Source organism: Ovis canadensis, chromosome 3 (genome assembly GCF_042477335.2).
Source record: "Ovis canadensis isolate MfBH-ARS-UI-01 breed Bighorn chromosome 3, ARS-UI_OviCan_v2, whole genome shotgun sequence".
NCBI lineage: Eukaryota > Metazoa > Chordata > Mammalia > Artiodactyla > Bovidae > Ovis > Ovis canadensis.
In genome coordinates this window covers 130,128,122-130,151,851 of record NC_091247.1, presented here as the reverse complement: position 1 = coordinate 130,151,851, position 23,730 = coordinate 130,128,122, and the positions used below count along the sequence as shown (strand labels likewise).

General features: G+C 38.3%; 2 protein-coding genes across 13 annotated transcripts in view; one reads left to right on the top strand and one right to left on the bottom strand.

The window, feature by feature from the left end:
* TMTC3 (transmembrane O-mannosyltransferase targeting cadherins 3) overlaps positions 1-1,539 on the bottom strand; it is a 46,068-nt gene extending 44,529 nt beyond the window's left edge. Inside the window, exon 1 of one of the 2 annotated variants that reach the window (XM_069580666.1) lies at positions 1,280-1,539. The gene's annotated coding sequence lies outside the window, so the exon portion shown is untranslated. Of the gene's footprint in view, positions 1-1,071 lie in introns of both variants that reach the window. The other variant, XM_069580665.1, reaches the window with a different exon arrangement.
* CEP290 (centrosomal protein 290) overlaps positions 1,363-23,730 on the top strand; it is a 92,744-nt gene continuing 70,376 nt past the window's right edge. For 9 of the 11 annotated variants that reach the window (XR_011255200.1, XR_011255199.1, XM_069580657.1 and 6 more), the window contains exons 1-13: positions 1,363-1,728; positions 2,243-2,372; positions 2,517-2,594; positions 4,732-4,801; positions 5,092-5,138; positions 7,723-7,866; positions 13,104-13,157; positions 13,894-14,046; positions 14,427-14,609; positions 15,355-15,444; positions 16,178-16,300; positions 17,559-17,682; positions 23,413-23,585. Coding sequence is in view for 9 of the 11 variants with exons in the window: in XM_069580657.1 (XP_069436758.1) it covers positions 2,271-2,372; positions 2,517-2,594; positions 4,732-4,801; positions 5,092-5,138; positions 7,723-7,866; positions 13,104-13,157; positions 13,894-14,046; positions 14,427-14,609; positions 15,355-15,444; positions 16,178-16,300; positions 17,559-17,682; positions 23,413-23,585 (1,341 nt within the window). In the remaining 2 variants the exon portion in view is untranslated. The remainder of the gene's footprint in view (positions 1,729-2,242; positions 2,373-2,516; positions 2,595-4,731; positions 4,802-5,091; positions 5,139-7,722; positions 7,867-13,103; positions 13,158-13,893; positions 14,047-14,426; positions 14,610-15,354; positions 15,445-16,177; positions 16,301-17,558; positions 17,683-23,412; positions 23,586-23,730) is intronic. The other 2 variants (XM_069580658.1, XM_069580655.1) reach the window with 1 other exon arrangement.

Sequence of the window (23,730 nt, the reverse complement as noted above, 5' to 3'; positions counted from 1 at the left end):
ACTCAGACACACAAAGAAATCTTTCCATTTATGACCTCATGACAACATGGATGGAACATGATGGCATTATGCTAAGTGAAACGTCAGAGAGAGAAAGAAAAACAACTGTGATCTCCTTTATATGTGGGATCTAAAAAAAGCAAACTGACAGAAACAAAGAACAGATCTGTCAACAGGTACAAACTTTCATTTATAAGATAATTTATGGGGACATACGGCATAGTCAAAAAAGGGTTAATGAACAGTGTTTGGTATACCATCTTCCAGTCAAGGACCAGACAAAATGATCACTATTCTACAAAGCCGATGAATGTCTCTAAGTGGATCACAAAATTATGTTATTTTCTACTGAACGGTTTGGAAAGAAATTTTCAAAAGTAAACTTCGGTATCAATTATAGTTAGCAAATGAAAGAAAGTGCTTCAAATTTTAAAAAGATGGATGCACTGGTCCAAACAGTTGAAAATATATTTAGCTTTCAAGTCTACAGCTTAAGAAAGTTTTCCTAGCGGTGTATCACATTCCAGAATAGTTGAGAGCAGCCCGATGGGCAAAACTTGCACAAAGAAAAGCTGCAAGCGTTTAAGGCAGTTGTCAGGGAAAACCACCCTTGGTCACCAAGCAAGTGACAGCACCAGGGCTGGTGAGTACAGAGCAGCCTTCCCTTTCTATCTCCTAGCAGTGGCCTGGGCAAGTTCTAACCTCTCCTCTCTGGAACCTTCGCTCAATCTTCTAGTCCGTCAACCCGCGAAGATAATGGGGCTACAGGTAAGGCGGCCGAGGTCGGAGGATGCAGTGTCCTCTTCCCAAATTCTTACTCGCCCCCTGCCAAGCTCGCGGCCCCCACTCCACTGTACGGAGACAGACTATGAAATCAAAGAAGCTAAGACTTCTGCCTTTTTACAGAGGGCACCACCCAGGGCGTCGCCAGCGAACGCCCAAGGAGAGGGCGGCGTCTTCCCACCTCTTTAGACTCTGGCCAGGCCCCTCGGCCCCAAAGGCAGGAGCTTCTCTCACCCGGGACCGCTCCCGTTAACTCCTCCCCGCCACTAACCAATAGCCCGACCTCACCTGGGAGCAGTTCCACCCGGGGTTGACTTAGAGAAACCTCGGGAAGAGCGGTCCGGCGAGCGACGCCACCGAAGGCACAGTCATGTTCGGCCTCTTTCAGGTCACCAGCGCAGACACGCCTCGGCCGCAGCGCCTCCCGCCTCCGGGCGGTCCCCCCGCACCCCGGTACCGCCGCAGCCTCCCGCACTGCACGCCGGGAACGGCCTACCTCCACTTCTCAGAGACTTCATCGTCCAAAAGTCCCGGCCTCCAAGCAGAACTGCATTTTGGGATTTGGAGTCCTCACCTCACGCCTTCACTTCGTCCATAACACACAGTGCAGGGAACTCGCGCGGGAATCTGAACGTAAAGCATCATCCACGGTCGTGAAATGTAGGCATCGCTAGCATCCGGGCTCTTGTTGCGGCCTCGGCGGGGTGGGGAATGGTGTCGCCTAGCAGCCGCTGTCGCTATTACTCGCTCCGGACCAGTAGGCGGGATCCAGTGTCCGATAGGAAGGGCGCTGGAGAGCGGTCAGGTTTGGCGGCTGGGCCGGGCCGAGTGGGTACGGTAGCTGAGCGGCCGCCGCTGGTTGCCAGGTTTGGTGTAGGTAGGTGGATCCTGGTGAGCGCAAACCGAGTCTCTTCCCACACAGGTTCTTTAACCTTCGGGGCCCAGGTAAGACAACAGCTCAGTTTCCCCGTTCCTTAGCCTCCTGTCCGCAATCGGTTTGCTTGCCTTTCGCTGCAGCCCTGATTTCCCAGGCCCAACTGCACTCGTTTCAGTCGTATATTTCCTCACTTTTTTTTTTTCTTAAATCCTAGTTTTTGTTTCTCCGAATCGGGGCTCAACTTCAGCCTTTCAAGCACCCCCGCACTTGGCACCATTAGGTGTTCGAGGTGGTAAGGGGTCGTGGAGGAGCGGGACTCAGAATCTTAGTTCTGACTTATAGTTTAAGCATGGAAGCCTTCGTAATTATTTGACCTATAAAATATCTGATGATTTTTTGCAACTGCTGTACTTTTCATACAGGCTATTTAATCGACGTATCTGTTACACAATTGAGAAGCAATAACTTTTTGCAAACTCCGTAGAGAGTTGTAACAATGTGATCTGTAACAACTTTAAATTACTGTAAAGACAGTAATGCTACTTACCTTGTAAATGCTAATACCCACTTGTTTTATTACAGAAGGTAAAGCACAGTGAAAGAATTCAAGATGCCACCTAATATAAACTGGAAAGAAATAAGAAAGGTTGACCCAGATGAGCTGCCTCGTCAAGAAGAATTGGCAGATAATTTATTAATTTCCTTATCCAAGGTACTTAATTGATAAAGCATAGATACATATATACAACTATGATTAAATTGTCCCTGAAATCACTGAATGGTAACAACTGAAAGAATTATTATATTTTGTTTAAGGATTATAAAATACGAAATTGTTGCTTTTCTCTTTACTTAGGTGGAAGTAAATGAGCTAAAAAGTGAAAGTCAAGAAAATATGATACACCTTTTTAGAATTACTCAATCATTAATGAAGGTTTGTATGCAGTACTTTACTAGTAGCTTTTACTATTAGAGAAAGCTTAAGAATCTCTTCTTAGATAAGTTAATCTCTAAAGCACTTTGTAAAATCTAAATGACAGCTAAAGTTCCTAAAAGAATGTGTAGGGGAAGCAGAACAGTTGTGTTTTAAAAAGCATAGGGATGTCTTACATTAGTGAGTGAAAGCTGCTCAGTTGTGTCTGACTCTTTGTGACCCCATGGACTATATAGTCTATGGAATTCTCCAGGCCAGAATACTAGAATGAGTAGCCTTTCCCTTCTCCAGGGAATCTTCCCAACCCAGGGATTGAACCCAGGTCTCCCTCATGGTAGGCAGTTCTTTACCAGCTGAGCCACAAGGGAAGCCCAAGAATACTGGAGTGGGTAGCCTATCCCTTTTCCAGCGGATCTTCCCAACCCAGGAGTCGAACCAGGGTTTCCTGCATTGCAGGCAGATTCTTTATCAACTGAGCTATCAGGGAAGCCTGTTTTATGTTAATTATGTTATAATTTGTTAGAGTAGCCAACCACTGCAGGGATTTGTTAGGAAAGGAAGAGATTTAGATATGAGAATACCTTTTACATGCTGGGAGTAATTGGGGGCAGGAGGAGAATGGGACGACAGGAGATGAGATGGCTGGATGGCATCACCGACTCAATGGATATGAATTTGGGTAAACTCTGGGAGTTGGTGATGGACAGGGAGGCCTGGCATGCTGTGATTCATGGGGTTGCAAAGAGTCAGACACAACTGACCCACTGAACTGAAATGATATGTTTTAAGAGCTTTGCTGTGGCTCAGCAGGTAAAGAATCTGCCTGTAATGCAGAAGACCTGGGTTCAATCCCTGAGTTGGGAAGATCCCCTGGAAAAGGGAACAGCTACCCACTCCAGTATTCTGGTCTGGAGAATCCCGTGGGCTATATAGTCCATGGAGTCTCAAAGAGTCAGACACGACTGATCGATGATCACTCACTTTCATACCTTATAAAGGTCAAAGACTGTTGAGTAGTTTTAGGTAAGTGGAGGCAGTGGTAAAGTGTTAACGAGCTTCTAGCGCTGGTATGCATATGTACTAAGTCACTTTAGTCATGTCCGACTCTTTGTAACCCTGTGGACTGTAGTCTGCCAGGCTCCTTTTGTAATCCTATGGACTGTAGCCTGCCAGGCTCCTCTGTGCATGGGATTCTCCAGGCAAGAATACTGGAGTGGGTTGCCCTGATCTCCTCCAAGGGATCTTCCTGGCTCATATCTTTCATGCCTCCTACATTGGCAGGCAGGTTAGTGCCATCTGGGAAGCCCTCTAGAGCTGAAAGGGAAAAGTGAAGGTGAAAGTCACTCGGTCCTGTCTGAGTCTTTGCAACCCCGTGGACTGTACAGTTCATGGGATTCTCCAGGCCAGAATACTGGAGTGGGTCGCCTTTCCCTTCTCCAGGGAATCTTCCCAACCCAGGGATTGAACCCAGGTCTCCTGCATTGCAGGTGGATTCTTTACCAGCTGAGCCACAAGGGAAGCCCTCTAGAGCTGAAAGTTACCGTAAATAAAAACTGGGGATAGGAAATATGCATATTCTTTACATTTGAGGAGACGAGTGCAGAAAGTTTACAGCAGGTTGTAGAAGAAACAGATGTTGGATATAGTTTGGAATAAACTGTCCAGAGCCTTAAAGCTATATCTTACGCTCAACAGTTAGAAGCTGTTAAAGGTTTTTGAGCTATACAGTTGCCTTCAGAAGGTTAAATTAGTTATATTAAACAACACATTAAAGAGAATTGAAGCAGTTTAGACATAACATTATGTAAGAAGTTAGACATAAAATTATGGGCTAGAGTAATGAAAATTAAAATAGAAAAAAGAGATAGCTGAAAACATTACGAAGGGAAAGTTGCAAAGCTTGATTTCAGACTTGAAGGAAAAAGGAATCAAAGATGTTTCAAACTTCTAGGAATCTAGAAATTATAGCCTTAAGTAAGAAATTCACCTATTCATTCAGCAGATATTTGCAGAATGTCTCCTTGTGCCAGGCACTGCAGGCCCTAAGTAGTAGGACAGTAAATAAAACTAAATTCTTTTTTTTAGTGCTTATATTCTGATGTAAAGGCATACTGAAATAACTTTTTTTAATGTTTAGATGAAAGCTCAAGAAGTAGAGCTAGCTTTGGAAGAAGTTGAAAAAGCTGGTGAAGAACAAGCAAAATTTGGTAAGTGACTTGGAGAAAGGATTACTGTGGTGTTAAAGAGTGGCTTCCATTTATTCACTAAGCAATAGAGAATCAACTTTAATATAGAGTCTGTAAAATGTGTATAGTTATTTTGAAAGGTTTTTTTAGAACCCCTGTTTCATGGAAAATGTATGAAATAGTTACTTACTCTTGTGTTACCTTATTTTAAATATGATATACTTTAAAAATTAATTTTATTATTTTGTTGAAATTTATTTAAAAGTTTGTTTTGAGATCTAACCAATTCAAACATTTATCTTTTTTAATAGAAAATCAATTAAAAACTAAAGTAATGAAACTGGAAAATGAACTAGAGGTATGTTCTTTTGTATTCCTTAGGGTATAATTGTCATAAATATTATCATTTTCAATTATTATTTTCAGATTTTTTCATTATATTTGGCTGGAAAATCACTGAAATGATACTGTTTATTATTATTTGTTCAGTATATATTTTACATGCCTATTTATGTACCTTAAATTCTATTAAGGATTGTACGTCCAATTGTGAACAAAATAAAAATGTTGAGTAACCTCATGGAGCTTACAGTCTAGAGAAATATACAGAGAGATTACTATTACTGAGGTATAGTGAGGCATGTTGGAATTTGAGGAAATTTGAGTGGCAGAAAGATATAGGAGAAGAGAAGCTTTTTGAAAAAGCCAAGAGCCAAAATGTGAACATAAATGAATACATTGAAATTATGGAGATTATTGGAAAGAATGTGATACAAATGGATTAGTCTTTATGAGGAGGAAGGACCCTTTTTCCTTTGTACTTGGAAGGAAGGAAGAATGGATGTTTACAGAAGCTTTTCATGTTGGTAGGTTTAATGCCTGGAATTTGAGAGGATGAAGAGGTCATCTGCTAAGAGTGGGAGATGTGTAGTCAAACTTTAAGGAAGTCGGATAAAACCTAAAATATATGGAGAATGAACTGGAGATTTCAGGATCTGGAATGTTCAGATCTTGGTTCTTTCACATATTATCTCTATGGATTCAGATGGTTTTATTTTTTATTCCTTATTGTATATCCAGCTTCTAGGGAATTACCAGTCATTCTCAATAAGTACTTGTTAATTGAATTATGAGAGCTTCCCCAATGGCTCAGTGGGTAAGGAATCTGCCTGCAATGCAGGAGATGTAGGAGATGCGGGTTTGATCCTCAGTTCGTGGTATTTTCCCGGCCAGAAAAAGTGGGCTACAGCCCACTCTGGTATTCTTGCCAGGAAAATCCCATGAACTGAGGAGCCTGGTGGGCTATAGTCCAAAGGGTCACGAAGAGTCAGACGCAACTAAGCACAAGCACAAGTGAGTTAACGGAGTCAGATCAAGTCTGTGCTAGTGTTCAGCAGGGCAACTGCTACAGAATAGAAGAATAGGGCAGGTGGAGATATTGGTTGAAGTGGTGATTATAAAAAGCTAAATAGGCAAGGAAATCAAGATTGGGGTGTTAGGGAGAGATTAAGGAGAAGAGGAGTCAAGGCATTAAAGGGTCTTGTGAGGTAAAAGGGCAGATGTTTTGTGAATAATTGAAGAATGTTTCTGCTTGGACAAGGTCCTGGTGTGGGGATGGGAGTGTGAGACTATAATGTAGACAAGAAGAGAGTTTTAAAAAAGAAAGTCCAGAATGAGAGTTACATATGTGTAGCAATTGCTTGGGGACTTTTGATGGAAGACTGTGAGCCATGTGCCAAAATTTCTCAGTGAATTTTGTGAAGGAATGACGAGAAGTTGGTAGTTTGCTACTACCATGAATAGGTACTGATAAGAAAGCTGGCTATCACGTGAGAATCAAAGCAGCAGGAGGAGTTTTTACAGGATGGCGGAGGAATGATAGCCTAGAAATTATAGTTTGGCGTAAATCAACACCTTTTCTTAACCCCTAGGTATATGAGATGTGAAAGAATAAGCATTTCCAATCTGAAAACGTTCCAAATGAAGTAGTGTACTAAAAGAGCCAAACTATAGCTAAAGCAAGGAGGTAGAAAGGATAAGTCAGTGGAAAGGCTGGGGAAATAAAATACTAGTTTATCTTGGAAGAAGATTTTCTTTGAGAGCATAATGGGAAGCTTTTTGAGGGAGGTAAAGAGTATGAAAAGTTTGGTTAACATAGAAGAATAACAGAACTGAATGGCAGGGAGATGACTTAGAGACAGATTAGAGGACCAGAGGATTTTTGGTTTTCGACCATGACCCAAAGGAACTGGAATATGAAGCAAAATGTATTTAGTCTGCTGCAAGATTTTAAAGGTAATCTAAATCTGGATGTCTAATATGATAGCACTAGCCATGTGTGGCTGTTAGCATTTAAATTAATTACTGTGTTAATTAATTACAACTTAAGGATTCATTTCTTTAGCTACACTAGTTGCATTTCAAGTGCTCAGGAGAAACATGTATATAGTGGCAGTGCAGAGAACATTTCCATTATCCTAGAAAGTTCTCTTAGATAGCACTGGTGTAAATATGAGTCAGTGATATGAGGGGAAGGGCTGCTTAAAAGCTCCATGGGTCACTGACTAGCGTGGAGGCTCAGGTGGATTCTGGTGTTGTTTCAGAGCTCTGATACTCAGGGAAAGCCTAAATAGTTCATTGCATAGACCATTATATGCCTTTGTAGTTTACCCTGATGCCTGTGGCTCGGCTATAACAGGATCTGAGTGATTGACACTCAATTCTTTGTAGCTCTGGGTGGCTTAGGAAGAGCTTAAAGGGTTGTCTGTGAACTAAAGCCTAAATAAGCTCAATAAAAATGGTTCTTCAGCAGCTTGATTTTAAACACTTGGTGCTGATTATAATAAAATTTAAAAGTCGAAATAATTATTTGTTTGCTGTTGATTCATTTGAATCTCCAAATGTAATGGAATTAATTTATACTTTTGGTTTCTTGCTTTCAGATGGCACAGCACTCTGCAGGTGGACGTGACACTCGGTTTTTACGTGATGAAATTCGCCAACTTGAAAAGCAGTTGGAACAAAAAGATAGAGAATTGGAGGACATGGAAAAAGAGTTGGAGAAAGAAAAGAAAGTTAATGAACAAGTGAGGCACATTTTTCCATTGACTCTTAACTGTTCAAGTTACCAAAAAACACTACCTGTTTATACTTCTTATCATTTTTAGTAATGATACCAAGTTTTATGTTTTATGTATTTGTAGAAATTGATCTATATGTATTTCTAAGGTTTTATATCATAGCTTTTGTTGTCATCATGTCTTTAAATGGATCAGGTATTTCTAGTGAATGAATATGACCTAGACATTAATTTTTTATATATGGAGGTATCTTTTTCTGCAGATGTTAAGAATTCTTTACATAAAGTTGATGGTTTGGCCTGGAATACTGATAGGAAAAAATTAGGCATTCAAAATCAACTGATTTTCTTATTGTCATAATTTGGGAAAAAAGAAATTTGTATTTGTGTTAGTGGTAGACTTGGATATTAATCTTTAATGATATATTCAATAATCAAATTTTTTATTTTCAAGCATACCTCACTTTATGTAATATAGAGGTTCTTAAAGAGTGTTAATGTCACCATTTTGTAAATCAGTTCATATATTAAATCATAATGTGTCATCTTTTATACAAGCATAGTTTATTATTACCTCTTATGTTATACTTGTTACTTATAAAATAATTCAATGTTCACTTTAGTTTGAGAAAAAAATTATATTTTTGCAGATAAATTTATATTTCCTTTTAGAAAATAGTATGTTTCCTTTTTATGCCTCCACTGTCACTGACTTAGTAAAAAATTTGGTGTATATATGTATTAGTTGTCCCATCCCTGATGCCCAGAAGCTTTTTGTGTCCTTTATAAGGTCAATGTGGTATCATGTCCTGATAATCTTATTTTGTCCATTGTTCTCTTGGAAATAGATTGTCATAAATCCAAGTATGACATTGATTATGAGGTAATGTTGATATTTAAAAAGAATTCATCATAGACTGATATATAAGGAAAAACATTCCGATTCTTTTTTTTTTTGGCTGTGCCACGGGACATGTGGGATTTTGGTTCCCCTACCAGGGATCAAACACACAACCCCTGCATTGGAAGCATGCAGTCTTAACCTCTGGGTCTCCAGGGAAGTCCTGAATTCCCATTCTTGATGTATCTGTTTTATTAGGTAGTTCGGAAGTAATGTAAAAGTAAACTATTAATATCTGTATAGTTTTTGCACTGAAAAAAAGTGTAGATTGATGCCACCTAAAGGTGACGAATGGTGGCTTAGTGGTAAACAATCCACCTGCCATCGCAGAACATGTGGGTTTGGAGGATCCTCAATATGTCAGCAAATTTGGAAAAGTCAGCAGTGGCCACAGAAAAAGGTCAGTTTCCATTCCAATCCCAAAGAAAGGCAATGCCAAAGAATGCTCAAACTACTGCACAGTTGTACTCATCTCACACACTAATAAAGTAATGCTCAAAATTCTCCAAGCCAGGCTTCAGCAATAGGTGAACCGTGAACTTCCAGATGTTCAAGCTGGTTTAGAAAAGGCAGAGGAACCAGAGAACAAATTGTCAACATCCTCTGGATCATCAAAAGAGCAAGAGAGTTCCAGAAAAACATCTATTTCTGCTTTATTGACTGCCAAACCCTTTGACTGTGTGGATCACAATAAGCTGTGGAAAATTCTGAAAGAGATGGGAATACCAGACCACCTGACCTGTCTCTTGAGAAATCTGTACGCAGGTCAAAAAGCAACAGTTAGAATTGGACATGGAATAGCAGACTGGTTCCAAATAGGAAAAGGAGTATGTTAAGTCTGTCTGTTGTCACCCTGCTTATTTAACTTATATGCAGAATACATCATGAGAAACACTGGGCTGGAAGAAGCACAAGCTGGAATCAAGATTGCCAGGAGAAATATCAGTAACCTCAGATATGTGGATGATACCACCCTTATGGCAGAAACTTAAGAGGAACTAAAAAGCCTCTTGATGAACATGAAAGAGGAGAGTGAAAAAGTTGACTTAAAGCTCAATGTTCAGAAAACTAAGATCATGGCATCTGGTCCCATCACTTCATGACAAATAGATGGGGAAACAATGGAAACAGTGTCAGACTTTATTTTTCTGGGCTCTAGAATCACTGCAGATAGTGATTGCAGCCATGAAATGAAAAGACGCTTACTCCTTGGAAGGAAAGTTATGACCAACTTAGACAGTGTATTAAACAACAGAGACATTACTTTGCCAACAAAGGTCCATCTAGTCAAGGCTGTGGTTTTTCCAGTGGTCATGTATGGATGTGAGAGTTGGACTATAAGGAAAGCTAAGCACCAGAGAATTGATGCTTTTGAACTGTGGTGTTGGAGAAGAGTCTTGAGAGTCCCTTGGACAAGCAAGGAGATCCAACCAGTCCATCTTAAAGGAGATTAGTCCTGGGCATACGTTGGAAGGACTGATGTTGAAGCTGAAACTCCAATACTTTGGCCACCTGATGCGAAGAGCTTACTCATTGGAAAAGACTCTGATGCTGGGGGGGATGGGGGCAGGAGGAGAAGGGGACGACAGAAGATGAGATGGTTTGATGGCATCACCAACTCAATGGACATGAGTTTGAGTAAACTCCAGGAGTTGGTGATGGACAGGGAGGCCTGGTGTGCTGCAGTCCATGGGGTTGCAAAGAGTTGGACAAGACTGAGCAACTGAACTGAACTCGAGAAGGAAATGGCAACCTATTCCAGTATTCTTGCCTAGAAAATCCCATGGACAGTGGACCGTGATGCACTACAGTCCGTGAGGTAACTGAAGAGTTGGACATGACTTAGTGACTAAATAACAACAACAAAAGTGAAGAATAAGCTCTTAGCGAATTATCTGTTTAGTTGACTAAGTGAAACTTAACTATAGATATCTTATCATGCAGGATCCTACTTATGCTGTACAGTAATAGAATTGCTTAGGGAGATTTCTGTGTGTGTCTTTTTCTAGGCTATTGTTCTTTGTCTAGCCTGTGTATTCATCAACTTCTCATCACTGATACCACTCACTGTTAGCTAATCAGAACTATCTTGTTGATTCATATCCTAGACTACTATCTTTATTCTTAGACACACACGCAGACAACTTGTTCAGTCGCTAAGTCGTGTCTGACTCTTTGCAACACCAAGGAATGCAGCATATCAGGCTTTTCTGTCCTTCACTATCTCTCAGAGTTTGCTCAGGCTCATGTCCATTGAGTGAATGATGCCATCCAATTATCTCAGCCTCTGTCACCCCCTTCTCTGCCCTCAACCTTTCACAGGATCAGGGTCTTTTCCAGTGAGTCAGCTCTTTGCATCAGTTGGCCAAAGTACTAGAACTTCAGCATCAGTTTTTCTAATGAATATTCAGGGACAACTTGAATACATAGTTAATATACCTGTCCAGCCACTAGGTTCCTTGAAATAGAATATGGATATGAGTTGCTTTGGCAATTTGTTTTTGCCCTTCGCCAGTCATTCAGTTTTACTAAGTATTTATAGCATGCGAAATACTAAGGATACAGAGGGCATACTATTCTGTTTCTTAGCCATATTCACTGTCAATTACAAAGATAATATAGTAGGATACTCTGGGGATACATTCAGATATAAGAATGCTGTGGGATACTATGGAAAGGTATACATAAGTCAGTCTTCTTTTTTTTTTTGAGTTTGAATTTTTTAAAAACAGGTTTTAAATTAATTTATTTTTGGCTACACTGGATCTTCATTACTGCATGGGCTTTCTCTAGCTGCAGTGAGTATGGTCTACTCTTTAGTAGCATTCTGTGGGCCTCTCATTGCAGCGGCTTTTCTTGTTGTGGAACATGCATATTCCAAAAGGATATCTGTGGATAGGAAATCATGAGAGACACTGGGTAGATGATAAGAGTTTGTGGGTCATAGATATTGAATCAATAGAAGAGATTGGAAGGCTGAATTCTGAGGCATAGAAATGTCTAATGGCATAGAAATGTCTAATGAAATAGAAAGAGTGCTTCAAGGAACAGCCCAAGAAAAGTATCAGGAGTATGATGTTTCAAAAACCAAGAAAAATGAGCATTAGTAGCGTAAACGGTTTTGCCTTTAATTTCTTGACGTGTTTTCTTGTTAGATTTCCCAGTTCAAAACACGATAGGACTGTTTCTTAATTCCCAGATGATACTAATGATAATGGTAAACTTGTAAAATTTGTAAGCGTGCATCACTTCAGTTGTGTCCAACTCTTTGCGACCGTAGGGACTGTAGCCCTTCAGGCTCCTCTGTCCATGGGATTCTCCAGGCAAGAATACTGGAGTGGGTTGCCATGCTCTCCTCCAAAGGATCTTCCCAACCCAGGGATTGAACCCTTGTCTCCTATGGCTCCTGTACTGCAGGCAGATTTTTCATTGCTGAGCCACCAGGGAAGCCCCCAAATTTGTATAGCACATTGTATTTTATTATGAACTTTCTTTAAACTTTTTATTTTGAAAACTTTACCTTCATGAAGATTTTAGGAAAAGCAGTAAACACTCGCATACTCTTTATATAGGCTCACCAGTTAACACCGTGTTACGCACGCTTCATCTGTCAGTGTCTTTGCACACACAGACTTCCTTCCCTCCCTCCCCCTCCTCCTCTTGCTTCCCTCTCTTCTCCTTTCTTTTTTGGTGAGCCATTAGAATTAATGTGAGATAGCGTGGTACTTCTTATTTAAATATTACAAATATGATATTTTATTCTTAAATATTTCAGTATATTTCCACTGAAAGGAGAGGTATTTTTCAATATAACTACTTATATAATTAGCATACTCAGGAAATGTAATATCAGTTTAGTGCTGTTTTCTAATAGATAGTCCATAATCAGATTTCCTCTGTTGACCCAGTGATATCTTTTTAGTATCCCCAGCCAAAATCCAAGCATCCATGGTTCTTTTTAAGCATTATGTTGTACTGCTTTGTATTTCTAAGTAATTTAATGCTCCCAGAGAGCGAAGTCTTTTAGCTCTGATGATAGAACTGCAAAATGGTAGAGACCTTGGATAGAAGACTGCTCATTAATAGGTTTTAGGCTGAGGAATAAGAATAATGGTTTTGTTTTCTGTATCCCTTGGTTAGAGTTTTTTGTTTTTTAAACTCAACCTGCTTAATCCTTCCTATCCTTAGTTTTCAAAATTTTGGCTAACTGTTAATGTCTTGGGTCAACATGAAGTCCTCAGTAATTAAACATTCTTTGCTTTATTGACGAGAAACTGAAAACCTGACATTACATTGAATTACTGCTGAATTTTATCTTTTTTATTTGTTTTTTGCTATTTTAGTTGGCTCTTCGAAATGAGGAGGCAGAAAATGAAAACAGCAAATTAAGGAGAGAGGTTGGTAAAAAAAATTCAGTAGTTGTGGTTCAACAAAGATACTTATTAAAAAAGCTTCCATAAATTAATTCTGTAACCAGAACTGGAATTGTCTAAGTAATTGATGTTTTTGAACTGTGATTTTTATGATGTGACTTTGTCTTAGGGAAATAGAAAATAAATAGAAAGATGAGGTCGTTAAGTACTGCATTCATTGGTTAGATCTCTGTGGGTAAATCTTACTTTCTTTTTTAAGCTGTTCTTTGCTAGTTTGCTAACTCAGTATGTGAGTGGATTTCTGCCTTACTTCCTCTTATTTTATCTGGCATTCTTTTAAAACTTTTGTTTCTTATGAAATCTTACAAATCTGTTAATTATTTGGTTCTTCTGAGCCAAATAATGTACATTGTTTCTAATGAATTTTATTTTTTAATATAATGAAAATTTTTTTTGCTTTGGTTGGTAATTAATATTCTTGCTTTCTTTGATTATCCAAAATAATATCTTATTCTCCTAAAATTTCTTTTTTTCCCTTTAATTTCTTATTATTATACTTAATTATATATTATCTTTCTCATTTCTAATTACCTTCTTCTTGTCCTTTTCTGGAGAACAAACGTCTAAAGAAAAAGGTGAGGCTTTAAGTGTTGTGAAACCTTGGGATTTTAAAGGTCTGTTTTGAGATTATTTAGAGGGTGAAATTTTGTTTCTTTGGATAGTTTTTTTAAATAGAATATTGTGTTTGATCTACCTTCAGAATGAACAGCTTCGTCAGGATATTATTGACTATCAAAAACAAATAGATTCGCAAAAAGAAACACTTTTATCAAGAAGAGGAGAAGACAGTGACTACCGATCACAGTTGTCTAAAAAAAACTATGAACTTGTCCAATATCTGGATGAAATTCAGGTAAAATGAATGGAAGTCAGTTCAAAGCCATAATTTTTTATAAAACTTTCATTATAATGTAAATCTAGTATTTAGACCTACATTTAAATATATTTAGTGTAAATCTGCAAATGTGTATTTGTAAAACATGAAATAAATTGCATCTTTGGAGTTCCAAATCTTGCAAATTAATTCTTGTTATATGTCTATCTTGTGCATTTCTTAAGAACTAGGATTCTTAGTTACAGTTTTCTTGATACTTGATTTAGTTGGTAAATTTGATTTAGTTGATACTAAGTATCTATAAAATTCCATTTTCTCCAGCAAACACTTATGATTCCATTTAATTTTAATTTGTTTTATTACATTGTTTTTAACTATAATGCCTTTATCTTTCCTAGACTTTAACAGAAGCTAATGAGAAAATTGAACTTCAGAATCAAGAAATGAGAAAAAATTTAGAGGAGTCTGTCCAGGAAATGGAGAAGATGACTGATGAATATAATAGGATGAAAGCTGTTGTGCATCAGACAGATAGTATGATGGACCAGTTAAAAAAAGAAAATGATCATTACCGGCTTCAAGTAAGGATTCTTGTTAGATTAACTTATTTGGACAGACTTCATATTGCCTCATTACTGTTTATTTGAAATTGGAAAGTACTTTAACTTTCTAGGATATGAGATTTTGTCTTATGGTCTAATATACCATCTTACACTGTAATATGTTACCATGCTGATATATTTGCCTCTATATGGTTTTCTAGTTTCCTTACACATACCTTATACTTCTTGCCATGTATGGGTGGTATCTGAATGAGTATATAGACAGCAGTCCTGCAAAGCTATTAATTTGGGGAATTTTCTACTAAAGACTCTTGGAGGTCCTGTGAACCATAAAGTTTAATTTTACACCTTAGAATAAATGTACTCTGCATGTCATAGAAACCAGTATATTGTTCACTACTTACACAGGATTAAACTTGTTAAAAAATAGAGTAATGCTTAAAAATATAATTCAGTCAGTTCAGTTCAGTCGCTCAGTTGTGTCCGACTCTTTGCGATCCCATGAATGCAGCACACTGGGCCTCCCTGTCCATCACCAACTCCTGGAGCAAAAAGTACTTTTTTACAACTGTAAAGATGCACAAACCATTTAATGTCACCCTAGCTACTGCTCCAAGAATGAATATGCCTTTAAGTATATATGTATATATGTGCATGTGTATGCTTATCACTGTGTATAATGCATGTGTAAATGTTCAGTTATAATAAATATGTTTGTGTTATACTGTTTTACAATGTTTATGAAATAATTGTTGCCTTTTAGGTGCAGGAGCTTACAGATCTTCTGAAAGCAAAAAATGAAGAAGATGATCCAATCATGGCAGCTGTCAATGCAAAAGTAGAAGAGTGGAAGGTGCTTTTTTTCAGTTGCTGTAATAGCTTTTAATTTTGGATTTCAATTTTTAGTCTTAATTTTCTTTAAAGGCTTTGTACTGGTTAGTGACATTTTTATTAGGCATTTCCAAAGGTGTATAAAATGTCTTAGCTAGAACAGTCTTAAGAACTGTCATGTGTAGACCTCTAGAGTTGTTTTTAATCATTTAATTTTGGAGGAGAGACATTAGTAAATGTATTCTTCACTTTGTTTTTACTTAGTATCTTTTAAGTTTTAGTTTACATCAGTACATAAAGTATTGCTTTGTTCTTTTTAATGGCTGTGTGACTGTAATTTTTCTTTGTAGATATGCCTCTTTCATTCATTCAGGATATTTATGCTTCTTCATGTCATTTTAATGTTTTCTTTTTAAAGATTAGTTGTATACACTTTGTAATTGCAGGGAAGTAGTTATATCTTCTTGTTTGAGGAATGGGTTTTGAAAACTTGACGTTGTTTAAATGAAAAGATTGAATTCCTTAAAAAGAAAAAAGCACAGTGTATATCTTTGAATCACTTCTTATTTGAACTTCAGGCTGTATGCACAAAAGGGACAATGGTATTCCAATTGTTGCTATTTTCTCACTTCCAAGATTTTTTTGCCTGTATTTTCTTGATCTGCTAATGGTATATATTGAATTATTGATCATAAATGAGAAATGGTTTATTAATTTTGCTGTTATGTAACAAGCCGTATTTTGTTTATTTCTAGTTAATTTTGTCTTCTAAAGATGATGAAATTATTGAGTATCAGCAAATGTTATATAGTCTGCGGGACAAACTGAAAAATGCCCAGCTTGATGCTGATAAAAGTAATGTTATGGCTCTACAACAGGTAAAACTTTCTCAAAATTTGATTTGTCATTGAGTTTTATTAAAGTTGGAAGTGAAACTCTAAACTGTCTTTCATTTATCTCCTGTGCCTAAGCTAGTCACTGGCCCCTTTGGGTAGATAATAAAGTCTTTAGAAGTTTCTTATACCATCCACTCCTAAGCAAAAATTATAATTAGGTTTACAGTTAGGAATAGAATTATTTTCTGTATTTTTCTCTGTTGATGCAGATAATACATTTATTGTTTGGGAATTATTTATAAGGAACTATTAGAAACTTTTAGAAATTTAAATATCCTAATACTCTTACTAAACTTTATTATATACTGGGTTTTAGTGCTGGAATATGCTGTACAATGTGAAATAAACTAAAATATGGCTATAATTTATACTGCATTAAATTTTTATATTTAGTACCAATGTGTTCATATATGTCTGGTAGTCCGGTGGTTAGGACTCAATGAGTCCACTTCAGGGGACATGAGTTCGATCCCTGGTCTGGGAACTAAGATCTTGCAAGCTGTGTGGCATGACCAAAAATAAAAGAAGGAAAGGACAAAAAGGAAAGAAGTTACACTTGCATAAACTGTTTTCTCTAGTCATAGTCTAAAAGAAGGAAGGAAATTTTGGAAGTATTTGGAGAATAAGGACAGTTGCAAAGGACAAGATTTTCATATGAAGTGTACTATAAGGGTGAAAGTGAAGTTGGGTAAGGGAAAAAAAGCACAAGGCAAAACGGAAACATAAAATGATAAAAAGATAGTTGGATATGAGGGAAAATAACACAAAAGAAGTCATAAGTCACAAACATTAGAGAGTTCTAGAATTTCTGTTTGCCGGAGTGCTAGCCCTTATATTATCTTTAAGTACTAGAGAGACAGCAGTATACCTGCAGTGATTAGTGTAGTTGAGGTATACAAAATAGTAAAAGAGTTTTGACTTATAAAAAAATATATTTTCAAATTCTATTGAATAAAACAAGACCTACCTTTTTCTCATTTCTAGTGAAAGTTGCTCAGTTGTGTCTGACTCTTTGCAACTCCATGGACTATACCGTCCATGGAATTCTCCAGGCCAGAATACTGGAGTGGGTAGCCTTTCCCTTCTCCAGGAGATCTTCCCAACCCAGGAATCGAACCCAGGTTTCCCACATTGCAGGTGGATTCTTTACCAGCTGAGCCACAAGGGAAGCCCTCTTACTTCTAAATTGTATATTAATATTCAGAAAGTGAAAATATGTGATATTCAAAATATTTTATAGGGTATACAAGAGCGAGATAGTCAAATTAAAATGCTCAGTGAGCAAGTTGAACAATATACAAAAGAAATGGAAAAAAATACGTTTATAATTGAAGATATGAAAAATGAGCTCCAAAGAAATAAAGGTAATTCAGTGTTTTATAAGTATGTAGTTATTTTAGATACCATTAAATTTTAAAAAGTTTTATTTTTATTATAGTGGAATTATGTTATAGCAATAGATATATTGTTGATTTTTCTCTATTCGAATTTTATCATATTTTTAAAAAATTTTACCTGATATTAACTACTTTACATGTGATACTAGTGTTTAAACTTGTAAATGGTGGCAGTATTTTCTATAGATTTTCTCTGATGAAAATTACATTAACCTCTTTTGCTAGATTGGCTGTATAAAAGTAATGAAAAATGGTGATAGTATTTATCCTCCTTTTTGTAATCAACAGAGAATGAAAGAAAATAAACTTTTGATAAGTATAACAATGTTGCAGAGATTTTTCAAAAGTAATTGACTTGTCAACATTTGAATTAATCTTATCCAACTTGATAATGTCATTTTCTCCCTACCCTGGGTCATGCAGGCTTACCTAACTCATCAAATCTTTTGAATGTAAGTCCTTACAACATCATTGATCCTGTATTTCCATAACACTACATGCTATAGTTATACTAGAGCACGTGAATGCAAACTGTTCATAATTCTGTGACATAGTAAGTCCATTTATTATGATTGCCAAGATTAAAAAATAAGACATGGGAAATAATGAGTGAGTCTGTGTGTGTGTTTTTGTGTAAGTGAAGTAATGGTGTTGGTGGTGTTGGTGAAGGTGTGGTGGTAATTTAGATAGTGAAGCAAAAGCCTCGCTGAGGAGATATTTAAACAAAGACTTGAACTGAGGGAGGGAACCATGCATATGTTCCTGAGGGCGGGCAAATAAGCTCAGGGCACTGAAGCAGGAGTGCATGGTGCATGTTTGAGGGACAGCAAAGAAGCCATTTTGCCTGGAGTAGAGTGAGCAGGTGGGCAGTCATTGGTATGCAATCAGAGAGGTAAGGCTGTATCACATGGGGCCTTCCTTACAATTCATTGCAAGGACTTTGGCTTTTCTTTTAAGTGAGAATGGATATCAAGGAAAGTTTCTGAAGAAAGGAGTGATGTAGTTTGACTTGGACTGTGTTTGCCATAGACTCGAGGAGTGGTAAGGACAGAAGCAGGGAAACCTGCTTGCAGTAAATCTATTGCAGCAACCTGGGGAAACGTGACAGTAGCCAAAAGCATGGAGGTAGCAGCGAAGTTATATATAGTCAGTTCTGGATGCATTTTGAAGGTGATGGAAATGAAATTTGCTGACAGATAAGATGTAAGAGTTAAGAAAGTTATCAAGGTTTTTGGTCTGAATGCTGGGGAGGACTGTGGAAAGAGAAGGTTTAGAGATGATCGGATACTTAGTTAAATAAGACTTGTTAAGTGAGAGATGCTTATTAGACATCTGAGTGAAAGTGTTAAGTAGGTGGTGGTGGTGGTGGTGGTGGTGGTGGTGTAGTCGCTAAGTCATGTCTGACATTGGTGACTCCATGGACTGTTGCCCTCAGTCTCCTCTATCTATGGGATTTCCCAGGCAAGAATACTAGAGTGGGTTGCCATTTCCTCCTCCAGGGGATCTTCCTGACCCAGAGATCGAACCCAGTTCTTGTGCAGGCAGTCTCCTGCGTTGCAGACAGTTTCTTTACTGACCGAGCCATCAGGGAAGCCCATTAAGTAGGTACTTGTATATAAAAGTCTCAGCTTCAGGAGGATAGTCTAGGCTAAACATACCAATTTGGGAACTGTATGCATAAAAACTGTAGTGGAAGTCATGAAGCTGGCTGAGATGATCAAGGGGGAAGATAGAGATTGTTGGTTAAGAAGAAAAATCTTAAGACCAAGCTCTGGGATGCTTCTACCTTAGAGCCTGGGGAGATGACAAGGCACAACCAAAGAGACTGAAGAGAAAAGACCAGGGAGATGGGAGGAAAACCAGCAGTGTAAGGAGCTCCGAAACTCATGAGGAATGTCATTAAGGAAGAGCATAGGCAGCTGTGTTCAGCACTGTGTTCATTGCTGCTGCTAAGTCAAGAGGAGCGCTGAAAATTGACCACTGGATTTATCAGTGGTGGTTTTTAGTTCAAGAGAAAATACAGAGATGAAATAGGGCAAATACAAAGACTTCTGAGGGCTATTTCTGCAAAGGAAAAGAGAGAAATAGAGTGGTATCTTGGGGGAAGAAGGGTAAAAAGTGTTTTTTAAATGGATGAAATAATCATGTTTCTAAGTTAATAGGAAAGATCCGTTAAAGAAGAAGCAGTTCATGAACTGATGAAGCAGGGGAATGAGAGAAGGACTTCTGGACTAATAGCCTTGAGGAGGCAATGGGATGAGACCTAGTGTTCACTAGAGTAGCAAGCTTAGGAACACAGAGCGTTACCCATAGTAGCAGGCAGAAAGCTAGAGTGTATACATGGAGTTGAATGTGGTTGGGTAGATGTCCTGACAGTAAAAACTTCTATTTTCTCAGTAAACAAGCAGAGTTCTCAGATGAAACTGAGGAAAGAGGCAGATGTATTAGAAGTTTGAGGTGAAAGAAGTAAAGAGAAGGTATGAACTGGTCATCTGAAGAATGAACAGACTCGGGAAATGTACTGTGATCATTGAGCACCATCAAGGTCCACTGGATATTCTTATTTATATGTGTGTCTGTATTATGTATGTATGAGAGTTATATTTTGCCAGTAGCTTAAATTACTTTAAAAGGATGATAGGTAATATGGGGTTTGTATATTCTGGTCAAGAGGAGGAAAGCTGACAGTTGATCTCTGCTGTCAAGTAAGGAAGAGGCCTTATTTAATGACACTATGTTGGTCTATAGTCATATGACCCCTAAAGCCTACAGAGGGGTATATACTACATAGTCTCTTTGTCTTGACTTTAACATGTATTTGTCAGTTAATGGTGTTCCCCCTTCATTGATTTGGATTAGTTTTAGCTCTCAGGAGCATCTGAAAAATGGTGGCAAAAATCATGATGGAAATTTATTTCTCACTTGTGTACTGATCTAGAATTAGGTGGTCTAGGGTACTGCTTTCATTTGCCTCATGTAAAACAGGACCTTACCCTCACATCCAGTCCCAAACAGCGAGAGAGAGCAAGAGGAGGCAAGAAGCAAAGAGCATGTACTGAAAGATAGGCAGTAATTTACTGTGGAAGGGCCATGCAGCAGAAGTCCTTACAGACTGCAAGGAGATCAAACCAGTCAGTCCTGAAGGAAATCAACCCTGAATATTCCTGGGAAGGACTGATGGCTGAGGCTGAAGCTCCAGTATTTTGGTCACCTAATCGAAGAGCCAAGTCATTGGGAAAGACCTTGATGCTGGGAAAGATTGAAGGCAAAAGGAGAAAGGGGTGGCAGAGGATGAGATGATTAGATAGCATCACCAACTCAATGGACATGAATTTGAGCAAACTCCAAGAGGTAGTAAAGGACGGAGGAGCCTGGCGTGCTGCAGTCCGTGGGGTCGCAAAGAGTCAGACACCACTTAGCAACTGCACAACAATGCAGAAGAAAGGGAGAATAGATTTTGGGGACAGCAGCCTCTTCCACATTCTCCAGAGAGCAGGGCTCACTTCTTACAAACACATGTGATCTCCCACACTAGACCAATGCCTTATATAAGTATAAACCGTATAATTCGGTAGATGTTTACTATATAAGAGTGATTATTGACAGTAAATTTTAAAATGATGGGAATGCTTATTTTGGTCTTAGCAACAATTTGGTAAGATGTACAAGTAGGAATTTTTAGCAACTAGTTACAGTTAGGTTTAATTGCAGGTGATAGAAAAAAAATTTCAGATGTAACAGTGCTTTAAACAGGATGGAAATGCACTTTTCCATAATATAATCAAAGTTGAGGCAACTTGTATAGGGTTGGTGTGCTAGTTGTACAAATACCAGATACCAAGTCCCTGTTATCTTGTTGCTGTGCCTATCTCAACATGTGGTTTCCATTTCATGTTATAAGAAGACTGTGTGAGTCTGGCTGGAGCCCTAATGTACATATTCCAGCTGGCAGGCAGAAGGAAAGAGAAAAGAAAGTTTCACTCCTCTCCTTTAAAAAACATTTCCTGAAAATGTGCACATGGTCTTTCTGTTTATACCCTTTAGTCACATGGCCACCCTTGGCTACTGAAATATAAGTGGAAATTTAGTCTTTATTTGAAGTGGCCATGTGTCCAACTAAAAGACCATAATTCTATTACAGTGGACACAATGGGCCACAATAATCATTCCTTGTAAAGCAGTGCTTTCCAATCTTTTATAATCCATACCCTTTCAGCTAAGAAGATTTTCTTAGAATCCTTTTTAGTTTTATTAATAAAACTGAATTCAGTTCAGTTCAGTCACTCAGTTGTGTCCGACTCTTTGCGACCCCATGAACTGCACCATGACAGGCCTCCCTGTCCATCAGCAACTGCCGGAGTCCACCTAAACCCACGTCCATTGAGTCGGTGATGCCATCCAACCGTCTCATCCTCTGTCATCCCCTTCTCCTCCTGTGCTCAATCTTTCCCAGTCTCGCGGTCTTTTCAGATGAGTCAGCTCTTCACATCAGGTGGCCAAAGTATTGGAGTTTCAGCTTCAACATCAGTCCTACCAATGAACACCTAGGATTGATCTCCTTTAGGACGGACTGGTTGGAACTCCTTGCAATCTAAGGGACTCTCAAGAGTCTTCTCCAACACCACAGTTCAAAAGCATCAATTCTTCGGTGCTCAGCTTTCCTTATAGTCCAACTCTCACATCCATACATGACCACTGGAAAAATCATAGCCTTGACTAGACGGACCTTTGTTGGCAAAGTAATGTCTCTGCTTTTTAATATGCTGTCTAGGTTGGCCATAACTTTCCTTCCAAAGAGTAAGTGTCTTTTAATTTCATGGCTGCCATCACCATCTGCAGTGATTTTGGAGGCCAGAACAATAGTCAGCCACTGTTTCCACTGTTTCCCCATCTATTTCCTATGACGTGATGGGACCAGATGCCATGATCTTCGTTTACTGAATGTTGAGCTTTAAGCCGACTTTTTCACTCTCCTCTTTCACTTTCATCAAGAGGCTTTTTAGTTCCTCTTCACTGTCTGCCATAAGGGTGGTGTCATCTGAATATCTGAGGTGATTGATATTTCTCCCTGCAATCTTGATTCCAGCTTGTGCTTCTTCCAGCCCAGTGTTTCTCATGATGTACTCTGCATATAAGTTAAATAAGCAGGATGACAATATACAGCCTTGACATACTGCTTTTCCTATTTGGAACCAGTCTGTTGTTCCATGTCTAGTTCTAACTGTTGCTTCCTGACCTGCATACAGGTTTCTCAAGAAGCAGGTCAAGTGGTCTTGTATTCCCATCTCTTTCAGAGTTTTCCACAGTTTATTGTGATCCACACAGTCAAAGGTTTTGGCATAGTCAATAAAGCAGAAATAGATGTTTTATGGAACTTTCTTGCTTTTTCGATAATCCATTAGATGTTGGCAATTTGATCTCTGGTTCCTCTGCCTTTTCTAAATACAGCTTGAACATCTGGAAGTTCACGGTTCACATACTGCTGAAGCCTGGCTTGGAGAATTTTGAGCATTACTTTACTAGCGTGTGAGATGAGTGCAATTGTGTTGTAGTTTATTTTATAAATATAAATTTGTAATATTAAATGGTCTTTTTTAAATGACATACCACTCTTCCTGCTTCCCATATTGGAATCAGTCATTTATAGGAGTAAGTAATCACTTCAGTTCATTGATGATTTTAATTTTTACCCTGTAGGAGCTTCAACACTTTCACAGCGGACTCATTATATGAAAATTCAGTCTAAGGTTCAAATTTTAGAAGAGAGAACTAAAGAGGCTGAGAGAACAGCTGAACTGGCTGAGGCTGATGCTAGGGAAAAGGATAAAGAGCTGGTTGAGACTTTGAAGCGATTAAAAGATTATGAATCCGTATGTATTTTTATCTTGTCAATCACGGAGCCACTTCAAGTGAGACTGTTCTGTGCCATTCGCTGTGTGCATTTAAAAACATTCCAGAAGTATCTTATGATAAAGGTTATGCTAACTGAGTTACACTGAAGTTTTCAAACTTCTG